The sequence below is a fragment of the Mastigoproctus giganteus genome, chromosome 7 (genome assembly GCF_048544385.1).
Source record: "Mastigoproctus giganteus isolate SK-2022 chromosome 7, ASM4854438v1, whole genome shotgun sequence".
Taxonomy (NCBI): Eukaryota; Metazoa; Arthropoda; class Arachnida; order Uropygi; family Thelyphonidae; genus Mastigoproctus; species Mastigoproctus giganteus.
Window position 1 is genome coordinate 105,742,244 of NC_143581.1, and position 12,391 is coordinate 105,754,634.

General features: G+C 39.1%; 1 protein-coding gene across 1 annotated transcript in view; it reads right to left on the minus strand.

Annotated features, from left to right (window-relative positions):
• LOC150083126 (ankyrin repeat and fibronectin type-III domain-containing protein 1-like) overlaps positions 1-12,391 on the minus strand; it is a 558,629-nt gene that overhangs the window by 76,889 nt on the left and 469,349 nt on the right. The window contains exon 22 of the mRNA XM_090378398.1: positions 5,105-5,254. Coding sequence (XP_090234524.1) covers positions 5,105-5,254 — 150 coding nt within the window. The remainder of the gene's footprint in view (positions 1-5,104; positions 5,255-12,391) is intronic.

Sequence of the window (12,391 nt, forward strand, 5' to 3'; positions counted from 1 at the left end):
CAGGATAGTATGAATCAGAGCTGTAATACTCAATATGTTCTACGTTGATAATGATATAGTAAATTAATAAGAGGAGTTTACCTCAATATAGTACGTGGAACACTTCCGTATGATACCCTCCAGAAATTAAAACGGAAAAAACGAAAAAATCGACAACTTACCGGTACATTAAAGTAAAATATAAATAATTAAAGTAAATTATAAATAATTAAATAATCAATTTAACACAATTCAAAATCGATTCAAAACAATTAAAATTCAAATTAACGCAATTAAAAGAATCTAACGAAAATATTCAAAACGATTTTCCTTCCTGAAGCTGACAATGCTTTTCGACCGACTGTCGTGATCACAGGAATGAAAATTCCTGTGATTTTCATTCCTGTGATCACGACAGTCGGTCGAAAAGCATTGTCAGCTTCAGGAAGGAAAATCGTTTTGAATATTTTCGTTAGATTCTTTTAATTGCGTTAATTTGAATTTTAATTGTTTTGAATCGATTTTGAATTGTGTTAAATTGATTATTTAATTATTTATAATTTACTTTAATTATTTATATTTTACTTTAATGTACCGGTAAGTTGTCGATTTTTTCGTTTTTTCCGTTTTAATTTCTGGAGGGTATCATACGGAAGTGTTCCACGTACTATATTGAGGTAAACTCCTCTTATTAATTTACTATATGTTAACAGGAGAGACTGCTTCTACAGGGATGAGATACACTTAAATAGAAAGGGTGCAAGAATGTTTACTGATGCTATCGAGGCAGTGTTAGGTGGGTCAGGAAACTGCTAGATTGGGGGGGATACAAGGAATAATAGATTAACAGAATCACTTTCACCTCTGCCACTGGCAGAGGTGAACGTGATTCTTGCACTTTCTATTGGAATGAGTAGCAGCTTGGAAAATAAGATGCAGGATATTTCAGAGTCTGCTGGGAGTCATTGGGGTACAAGTAAACGCATGGGTTGTGTTAGGGTAGCTAAGAAAAAGAACAGGTGCATATATACTTGCGTGTACACCAATGCTAGGAGTTTGTAAATAAATTTGATGAATTCGAGGTATTGCTCAAAGAATCAAAGGCGGATATTGTTGGGATATCAGACAGATATCCCAACAATATCCGTGATGTCACACAGATATAAGTAATGCAGAACTGGAATTTGTGGAGTACAACATCTACAGAAAGGATAGACAGGACAGGATAGGAAGGGAGGAGGGGTTATGCTATTAGTTAAGAAACACATAAAATCCAAAAAAGTGAAGCCAGTCGACATCGCTGGACAGTGCAGTGTTGAGTCAGTTTGGTGTGACATAAGCATTGGGAGATCACAATTGAGAGTAGGAGTGTGCTATAGGCCTAATGACTCTGATGAGTATAATAAGAAACTGTATACAGGGAAATAGAGTGGGCCAGTAAATCAGAGAGTCTTATAATGGGGGATTTTAATTTCCCAGATATTGACTGGAATTTGTGGGTTGGTCACTCACACACTAGCAAGGCTTTTGTGGATTTACTGGATGATTGTTTTCTAAATCGGCATGTTCGGGAGGCATCCAGAGGGAGCAATACTCTTGATTTGATTATCAGTAGTGATTCTTCATGCATTAAGAATCTGCACATACAAGAACCACTAGGTGGCAGCGATCACAGTGTGCTGAAGTGGGATTTACTCAAGGAGGTAACTACCATCAGGGGTAAAGGGAAGGGTTATTGCTTTCGTAAAGGCGACTACGATGGTCTGAGACAGTATTTAAATTCTATGCAGTGGGACCAACTGATGATGTTACCAACAGCAAACTCAAAATGGGAAGCATTCAAAGAACTTACATTGGCTTTACATACCAACTAAGAAATATTGTTCAAGGTTCAGGCCCAAATGGATGTCAGATGAACTAATGAGACATATGGCAGAGAAGAAAAATGCATGGGATACATATAAATTAACATGTGACACAGAAGCCTATGATAGATATAAGTTGATCTGTAACCAAGTTACAAAGGAGGTTAGGCAGGCGAAGGCAGATTACGAGAAATCTTTGGCAAGGGATGCAAAGAAAAACAGCAAGGAGTTCTTTACTTATGTAAACTCTAGAAGGAAGGAGATGAATCAGATTGGTCCACTTGATATTGATGGTTCAACTGTTGATGACCCTGCTCAGGTAGCTAACAAACTAACAAACTAAATTAATATTTTGCATCTACATTCACACATGAGGAGTTATTCAGGAAGGGGAATGCCATAGATGAAGTAAACACTGGCAGTGAGCTAGGTTTGGTTTTTTTTTTTTTTTTTAGGAGCATTAGCAACTAAGGCCATATTGCTCCGGTGCGGTGGTCATTCCCTGACCTTTCCGCATCCTCCGTATTTGGTGGTGACGGGCTCGAACCCCGGTCTAATCAAGAAGCGTGTGCTACGCACTGCTGCTCCTTCCCACCTGGCTACGGAGGCGCCGCAGTGAGCTAGATGATATTGTAATAATTGAGAGTAAAGTGGAGGAGAAATTGTTGAAGATAAATACAAGAAAGGCACCTGGGGCGGATGGGATCTATCCAGTTATATTAAAGGAGGCAGCAAAGGAAGTAAGCAATCTGTTAGCCATAATTATGAGAGCTTCCTTGGACTCAGGGGAGGTACCCACAGACTGGAGATGTGCAAATGTAGTCCCAATTCACAAAAGAGGATCAAAGGCTGACACAAGTAATTATAGACCTGTGAGTTTAACTTCTGTTCCAGGAAAATTAATGGAAGCACTGGTTAAAGAAGCACTGCAGGATCATCTTGACAAGAATTCAGTTATAGCTCAGACACAGCATGGTTTTGTTAAAGAAAGGTCTTGCCTGACCAATTTGATTGGATACTATGATGTAGTCACAAAAGAATTGGATGCAGGGAATAACTTTGATATTACATATTTGGATCTTAGAAAGGCTTTTGATACTGTTGCACACGGAAGACTGCTGCCCAAATTGGAGCAGTGTGGCATTGGTGGCAAATTTTTGCTATGGATAAAGGGATGGTGACAGAGAGTGGTAATTAATGGACACTGCTCATTGTGGACTAATGTTATTAGAGGAGTCCCTCAGGGTTCAGTGTTGGGTCCATTATTGTTTTCTGTATTTATAAATAATATTGATGATGGTATATCAAGCTTAATGTTCAAATTTGCAGACAATACAAAGGTTGGCAGGGTTGTTAAGGATGCTACTGATGCTGTGCTGCTGCAACAGGATCTGGAAAGGTTGAGCAGATGGGCTGAGAGGTGGCAAATGAAGTTTAACATTGACAAATGTAAAGTACTACATATGGGAAGCAGCAACCCCAGAACAATGTATCAACTCTGTCGTACTACACTGACAGTGGTAGAGAATGAAAAGGACCTGGGGGTAATTGTGCAGGCGGATATGAAGGCAGAAATGTGATAATATGTCCTTTTCGGGCTGCAAGAGTAGCTCTGGTGTCTTATCAATTATTTTCAGGAATTTTTCTAGCAGGGATAGGGAGATGATTATTCTCTTGTATAAGGCAATGGTCAGGCTGCACCTTGAGTACTGTATACAGGTCTGGAGGCTTCATTTCAAGAAGGATGTAGAGCTGCTGGAACGAGTACAGAGAAGGGCAACAAGGTTAGTGAACGGAATGAAGGGTTGCTCTTATGAAGAAAGGCTTAAGTTTTGCAAATTACACTGTCTGGAGACTAGGCACCGGCGAGGTGATCTGATAGAGGTGTACAAAGCCTTGAATGGGGGTGAGCATGCTCAATGCTGATGGGATGCTGCCTCTTGCTCGGAATAATCACCTGAGAGGGCATAAATTCAAATTGAGGAAAGATAGATGTGCGGAAATTTGCCTTTAGCCAGCGGGTAGTTGGTTGATGGAACAGACTTCCATCCCTTGTTGTGGAAGTTGATAGACTAAATAAATTTAAGACTCAGCTGGACAGGTATTTCGATCGAACGAAGGGGTGAAGTGGAAGGGTTTTTTTTTTTGGCTGATGCTGCATAAGCTTGCGTTCTTGCATAATATGCCTCTACTAATGCTAATGCTAATATATGCATTTGTGAACATACAAAAATATATATTTACTTGAAAGGGTAAATAATAAGTTCTGTATAAAAGATTTTGAAAGGTATGAAAAAATTTGGTTCTTCACCATATATTAAAAGTACTTTTAATATATGGTGTAGAACCAAAAAAGTAAAATGCATGGTACCACTTGGCTGTTGAAACTATGGAGCATCTTTCACTAAACTGATTAGTTATATTCACATTTCGGTATTATTCCTTCTTTTAGAGGGTAACTTTTTATGTGTGTGAATTTTGTATTTTAAATTAGGGAATGGCTACAATTTAAAAGTGTAGGGGGAACTCTCCAAGGAAATACTTCCCAATGTTCAAGGCTATTTCTGTGCCACACAATCGTGGTTCCAGTTTCTATGCATTTTAACTTTACCACCATGCTAAAAAGAGTGCCTACTCTGGTTTCCTTTTTTTTTTTATGAAACCCACAAACAGAAAGGTATTAAAACATATAGTACTTATCACTGTGTGCAGAATGAAGGTCGTATTTGTTAACATTAGTCAGTAATCACGTCAATACAGAAATTACTACTCTATGCCATGTATTGGCCAAGTATAGAGGTTAGTACAATAAGTTGAGCTAATTAAAATTTAAAAAAAAGGTGCATTCCTTTTTCTGCATTCTCTTCTTGGTCCTTTTAAGAAAACCTAAAGATTTATAACTGTCAGACAAAACAGGGAAAACTATCAGTTGCCGGAGAGAAAATGCTCTATAAACACAAGGATCACTTGAGCCACATTTTACAGAAGAGGTGGTGGTGTGGCATCAATGGTGCAACAGATCAAGGACAATATTTAAACTTTGAATATGAAAAATTTTCGATTATTAGTTGTTTACATTATCTTCATTAAAATATATACTTCTTTTAAATAGACAGATTTAAATAAGCTTCATGGCTGATTAATCAGCCAAAATTAACTCTAAATAATGTTAACCAAATCATACCTTATATTTTACAAACTAACAGCATGCAGTCAATCCAAATCAAGTTTAAATAGAATTTTCTGACCCACTCGCTCACCTGTGTATGTCTGCATGTTCAGAAATTTCTAACTGGGCAAGTAAAGAACGTGAAGCTGCAGAGATGGCTCTTTGAAATTTATGTTGAATTCCTGTAGCCGCACAGCAATCTTCATTAGTTTCTAAAGATCGGAGCCACTGCCATTCTTCACTAAGAGATAACAAAAGTATTCATAATTAGTATGCAATCTGTAATACAGATGTGGCTGCTCTTTCCCCCCCCTCACATTTGTTATTTCTTTTGACTCTTAACTAAAATGCTATTTCACTAAACATAGTAATACCAGCAATATTATCTTAAGATATTATTATGAAACTGCTGATTACACTGAATAAATAAAGAGCTCACTATCACAGTTTCATCTCACAGTCAGAAATTCACACAATTGATAAGTCCATTGATATTTCAAGTTTGTTGATGTTTAGTGATAGTAAATAAATAAATTTTATGTGGGACAACCACATATGGTTGGACGAGAGAGAGAGAGAGAGAGAGAGAGAGAGAGAGAGAGAGAGAGAGAGAGAGAGACATATACAAGAACATGATCATATTTAGTAGTCACATGGCTTGAACCACATTCACTCAAAGCCTGTCTATACCTGTACTCTCATTGCTTACCCACTCGGCTATGGCAGAAAAAAAAAAGAAAAAAGCATATAAACGATTCTTTTGATGTAATCTTCAAATGAAATGTGAAAATATGTCCTTTTCCATATAATGCATTGAAAGTTCAGGCAACCCTGGCGGAGGCCAGCCAGAGTATTATAGACAGCCTGGCTCACTTCCCAGTGGTGGTGGTGATGACGGGCAACATAGGGTCCCACTAGGGGGGCCCCTGCTGCCAAAAAGCCAGAGACATAACAACAGAACATAGCACTACTTTGACACAAATCAGAGATTACTTTTTCTGGCTTTTACAGAGATTCTGTACTTCTTCACAAAGTACTAATGCACAGATGTGGGAAACCACTGGTGGCACCTTCCACAAAACACTATGTCCATTTAGGTGTAATATATGTCATTATTTGGCACTAATATGTATGTATTTTACATTTTAGACTGTTTCAACCCACAGGATATACCTGCTAGATATTTGTAAATGTGAAGTACTGTTCATTGTAAAACAAATCAGAAAGTGCAGTGTTGTATGACTGCCCACTTAGTCCAGAGGCACATAGAACACTATCAACCTCTGGATACTGTCCCAAGGCAATGAGGAGCCAGGCCATTTCTACTATTCGTAACTGTATTAATCAGATAGCATTTTGAGCCCAGACAGGCAGCCTTCCCTGGCCTTAGGTAAGAAAAGAAAAGGAGAAGATAAAAGCAAATTAATTGGGATACAGAATGCTGAAAGTTGGCTCTTACATATAGAAGAATACTGGAATGAAGTTGTAGCAAATTTAAGTTCATGGATGAAAACAAGTTCCCGTCTAAGTTCATTGATCATAGAAACATCCACATCAGACATATCACCACCCTCAGTACAAAATCTAACATATTCAAAAGTTTTAAGATACACAGGACAGAAAAAATTTCACATGGAGTATGTTGAGGAAAACCCTCTACTTAAACAAACTGGCTTTTCATTGCTTGATTTACATATGAATAACCTTTTTGTGCACAGTGGGAACAATTACTTTGCTGTAATACTTTTCTGCTGTGTGTTGTTGCACAAACCTGTGGCATTAGTAATGACTCGTTAAAAACTTACAGCCTCTGCAGCCAGTAAAATCTACTCAGAATTCCCAATTCAGTTCTGAATCTTAAAGGAAGTTTCCAAATTCTATTGACACCCAGATCAATGTTTGTTCAGCTTCAAAAAATGCACCAATAAATAACCAAAAAAACTTCCGTGTAAAGATATTTTCTGTCCTGCTGTTTTCCTAATTACATCCAATATGATGATACAGCTGTAGCCTTGAAGATTGTTTAGTTATAAGTCCAAAATTCCTGAGTGCAGAATTTGCTTCAATTAATTCCATGTCCTTAGAGCAGTTGATAAGTACTGCCTTATTATTTCCTTAACATAGTTCACTTTCAGGTCATTGTGGGAAGATTTAATTTTAGTCATGAATATGCTTTTAACATCAGTACTAGAAATATACTGAGAATTTTCATCAATAATGAGTACAGATGGACAAATCTAATCCAAAGCTTGAGACACAATATTTCGCCATATCGCTGAGGTGTTTTTGTTGAAACCAAACTGTTACAACCTATCACTAAAGAGGCATTGTTGTGTTATTTGCACAAATTTTCGCTGTATCGCTAAGGTGCTTTTGTTTAAAAAAAACTGTTATGACTTTTCATTGTATCAGTGAAGAGGCATTTTGGTGTTGTTTGTGAAAGCAGACATGGGTGTGTGTTGTGTCTTATGTAGGGCAGCTCATAAATGTTAGTTCAATGCTGCCGTGCTTCCTTGCAATTACATAAAAAACTCTATAAAATGAGTATACTGGGAAAGCAGCTTCCAATACCCTTCCATGCCACAACTATATAGGTATTATCCCAAAAAAACTCTTCCCATTTCACCCATCCATTAACTCCAAATGTTTGTCTAGTTCTGCCCTGAATTTATTTAAGCTGTCAACTTCTATGTATATCTTAGTGCACTTGCATCATTAATACACAGCCAATTATAGATTAGCAAATATTTGCAATAGCAGCATTGTTTAAGTTACATCTCATATTGTGAATACCTTCACGACGAGTTGCCATGACATTGCACTACTTCGAATAAGTAACGCTTCACCCAAAGGAGAAGACTGTTGTTACTTATTCTCAGTGGATACCACCACCCAGATGGCACCATTTCAGGGCTATTTGGCCCTTCTTCGGTGGGTGGGTAGGTACCCAGTCTTCTCCTTCAGGTGAAGCGTTACTTATTCGAAGTAGTGCAATATCATGGCAACTCGTGAAGGTATTCACAATATGAGATGTAACTTAAACGATGCTGCTATTGCAAATATTTGCTAATCTATAATTGGCTGTGTATAATTAGCATTAGCATTAGCATTAGTAGAGGCATATGATGCAAGAAAGCAAGCTTATTCAGCATCAGCCAAAAAAAAAAAAAAAAAAACCACTCCCATTTCACCCCTCCGTTCGTTCGAAATACCTGTCCAGTTGAGCTTTAAATTTGTTTAGGCTATCAACTTCAACAACAAGTGATGGAAGTCGGTTCCACCAACCAACCACCCGCTGGCCAAAGGCAAATTTCCACACATCTATCCGACATCCGTCCTTCCTCAATTTGAATTTATGCCCTCTGAGGTGATTATTCTGAGCAAGATGAAGAATCCCATTGGCATTGAGCATGCTCAAACCATTCAAAGCCTTATACACCTCTATCAGATCACCTCCCCGGTGCCTAGTCTCCAGACTCTGTAATTTGCAAAACTTAAGCCTTTCTTCGTAAGAGCAACCCTTTGTTCCATTCACTAATCTTGTTGCCCTTCTCTGTACCCGTTCCAGCAGCTCTACATCCTTCTTGAAATGAGGCCTCCAGACCTGTATACAGTACTCAAGATGTGGCCTAACCATTGTCTTATACAAGGGAATAATCACCTCCTTATCCCTGCTAGAAAAATTCCTGTATATCATTGACAAGACACCATGAGCTACTCTTGCAGCTCATCTGCACTGCTCAGAGAACTTCATATCTGCCTGCACAATTACCCCCAGGTCCTTTTCATTCTCCACCACTGTCAGTGTAGTACCGCAGAGTTGATACGTTGCTCTGGGGTTACTGTTTCCCATATGTAGTACTTTACATTTGTCAATGTTAAACTTCATTTGCCACCTCTCAGCCCATCTGTTCAACCTTTCCAGATCCTGTTGCAGCAGCATAGCGTCAGTAGTGTCCTTAACAACCCTGCCAACCTTCGTATCATCTGCAAACTTGGATATTAAACTTGATATCCCATCATCAATATCATTCATAAACACCGAAAACAACAACGGACCCAACACTGAACCCTGAGGAACTCCACTAATAACATTAGTCCACGTTGAGCAGTGTCCATTGATTACCACTCTCTGTCTTCTGCCACTCAACCATCCCCTTATCCATAGCAGCAATTTGCCTCCAATGCCACACTGTTCCAATTTGTGCAGTAGTCTTCCATGTGCAACAGTATCAAAAGCCTTTCTAAGATCCAAATATATAATATCAAAGTTATTCCCTGCATCCAGTTCTTTTGTGACTACATCATAGTATCCAATCAAATTGGTCAGGCAAGACCTGCCCTTAACAAAACCATGCTGCGTCTGAGCTATAACTGAATTCTTGTCTAGATGATCCTGCAGTGCTTCCTTAACCAGTGCCTCCATTAATTTACCTGGAACAGAAGTTAAACTAACAGGTCTATAATTACTTGTGTCAGCCTTTGATCCTCCTTTGTGAATTGGGGTTACATTTGCACATCTCCAGGCTATGGGCACCTCCCCTGAGTCCAAAGAAGCTCTCATAATTATGGCTAGGGGTTTGCTTACTTCCTTTGCTGCCTCCTTTAATATAACTGGATAGATCCCATCCACCCCAGGTGCCTTTTTTATGTTTATCCTCAACAATCTCGCCTCCACTTTCCTCTCAGTTATTACAAAATCATCCATCTCACTGCCAATGTTTACTTTACCAACATCATTCTCCTTCCTGAATAACTCCTCATGCGTGAATGTAGATGCAAAATACTCGTTTAGATTGTTAGCCACCTGAGCAGGATCCTCAACTGTTGAACCATCAATATCAAGTGGACCAATCTGATTCATCCCTTTCCTTCTCGAATTTAAATATGTAAAGAACTCTTTTCTGTTTTTCTTTGCATCCTTTGCCAAGGATTTTTCGTAGTCTGCCTTTGCTTGCCTAATCTCCTTTGTGACTTGGTTACAGACCAACTTATATCTATCATAGGCTTCCATGTCACCCATTAATTTGTATGTATCCCATGCATTTTTCTTCTCTGCCACATGTCTCATTAGTTCATCTGACAACCATTTAGGCCTAAACCTTGAACAATATTTCTTAGTTGGTACGTAAAGCCTGGTAGCCTCCAAGATTAGTTCCTTGAATGCTTCCCATTTTGAGTTTGCTGTTGGTAACATCATCAGTTGGTCCCACTGTATAGAATTTAAATACTGTCTCAGACCATCATAGTCGCCTTTACGAAAACAAAAACCCTTCCCTTTACCTCTGATGATGCAAGTGCACTAAGATATACATAGTCTAACTCCTTCACAGCTTGAGGCATAAGCCCTTAATGCATTAGAGTCCTGACTTATATCATACACCATCAGGCATCTCTCATATTGTGGAGATATACTTCACAACTGTTTTGTCATCATTACATCACTTGGGTACCTACCCACCCACCGTGTGCCTCCGTAGCCAGGTGGGAAGGAGCAGCAGTGCGTAGCACACGCTTCTTGATTAGACCGGGGTTCGAGCCCGTCACCACCAAATACGGAGGATGCAGAAAGGTCAGGGAATGACCACCGCATATCCCGGAGCAATATGGCCTTAGTTGCTAATGCTCCTAAAAACCAAACAACAACAACCCACCCACCGAAGAAAGGCCGGATAAACGTTCCTCTTTCAGTTGCCTGACGAGGTTGCGCTGCTTCAAGGTCTTTCTAGATATTGTAAGTTCTAACATTAAGTTTTCTTTGCTGACCCTGCGAAAGTTTCCAGGCTGGGATTAGTGCCTGCGGGCACGACTGTTGTTACATTTTTTTATTTTTTTTTCCTTTCCCAAAATGAGTTTTTATATACGTGAGAGGACCTTGGAATTCACTCTGGATGCAGAGTGAATTCTGGATGCAGAATGAGTTAATTACTTGTCAATTACCGAGACAAGTAATTGAGGGTTTAGCAAAAAGCATAAATTTATCCAGATTACAAGGATTCACTCTCCTGCCCTTGAGGAAATACCAGATAGTTTGTAAAGACTGCGTGACAAGAGACGCATTGCTGAGGGGCTTCCCTTTTGAAAACCAAGTGATACACCCCCATTTGGTGGGTAGTATCAGGAAATATATCACCATTGAGCATTACCCAATTGAAATGCTGAAGACATATCTAAAAACTTCATTAGAAGCATATGGAAAAGTCTCGAGAAGAGAAATGCACGTGTGGGAGGGCTTTCCAGAGCTGTATATGGGAAAAGTTACAGTGCAAATGGAAATGAGAAAACCAGTTCCAAATATTATCTACGTTATGGGGAATCGATTACTTCTGAATTACAGAGGAGTAGAGAAGAAATGCTTGAAATGCGGTAGCTTAGATCATTTAGGTGTGTATTTCACCAAAGGGGGTTGTTTCAATTGCAGAGAACTAGGGCACATTAGTGACTGCCCCAAAGCGGGCAGCTGCTCAGTTAGATCTTATGCAGATGCCATCAGAGGAAGGGGAAGAAAAGGAGGCGAAGAAAATTCGGAAAAGGGAAGCATGGTCATTTTAAGACCACAGGGAGCCACAAAAAAATACTGTTAGCAGAACCAGCGAAATCAACTACAGGAACAGAGGAAGGGAAGGGAAAGGGGTGATAGGTATAAAACAAGATACCCCCACTTTAATGGAAACAGAGGATATAGCGCGAGGTCAGAAGAGGGGGGAAAACAAAGATGAAGAAAGTCTAGGGGGAGAAGGAAAAAGAAAGAGACAAATTGTAGAAAAGGGAAAGGATATAATACAAGACTTGAATGAGTTAAGTTCAGACGACTCTGAAAGAAAAGGCATTAGGCATGACAAACTACTGGGGGTGGAGCATTTAAAGATACATGTGCCAGTAGGAGCGGAAACATTAGCTGTCAAATTAGCAGAATGGAAGCAGCGGCTAGGGAGGCCTAGAATAGTGTTAGAGCATAATCAGGAAGGCAAAGTAGGTAACATTCAATTCATGTGGAGAGACATATTTTTTGGAAATTTGGTGGGACAGACGCTACTGGGAATAGTTCAGTAGCTAAACAATTCCCGAATTTCATGGTTACTAGGACATGAACAAGAGTTAGGCAGAACCTTGTATGCTTTAATCATATCTCTGACACAATAGATAAAATTTTCTAAGGTAAAGCGAATTGTATATACATGGTAATCATCGGTACTTGGAATATACAGAGCTTTGCTCAAGGGCAGGCTCAACATCATACATGGAGAAGCATGCTATTACTAGGTGTAAAGATCTTATTCATTCAAGAAAGCCACTTTTTTAATAGTGTGCAAGTGCAAAACTTCCAGAACAGATACAAGTGTCTAAGTTTCTGGAGTTTTGGCTCAAGGAATGCCAA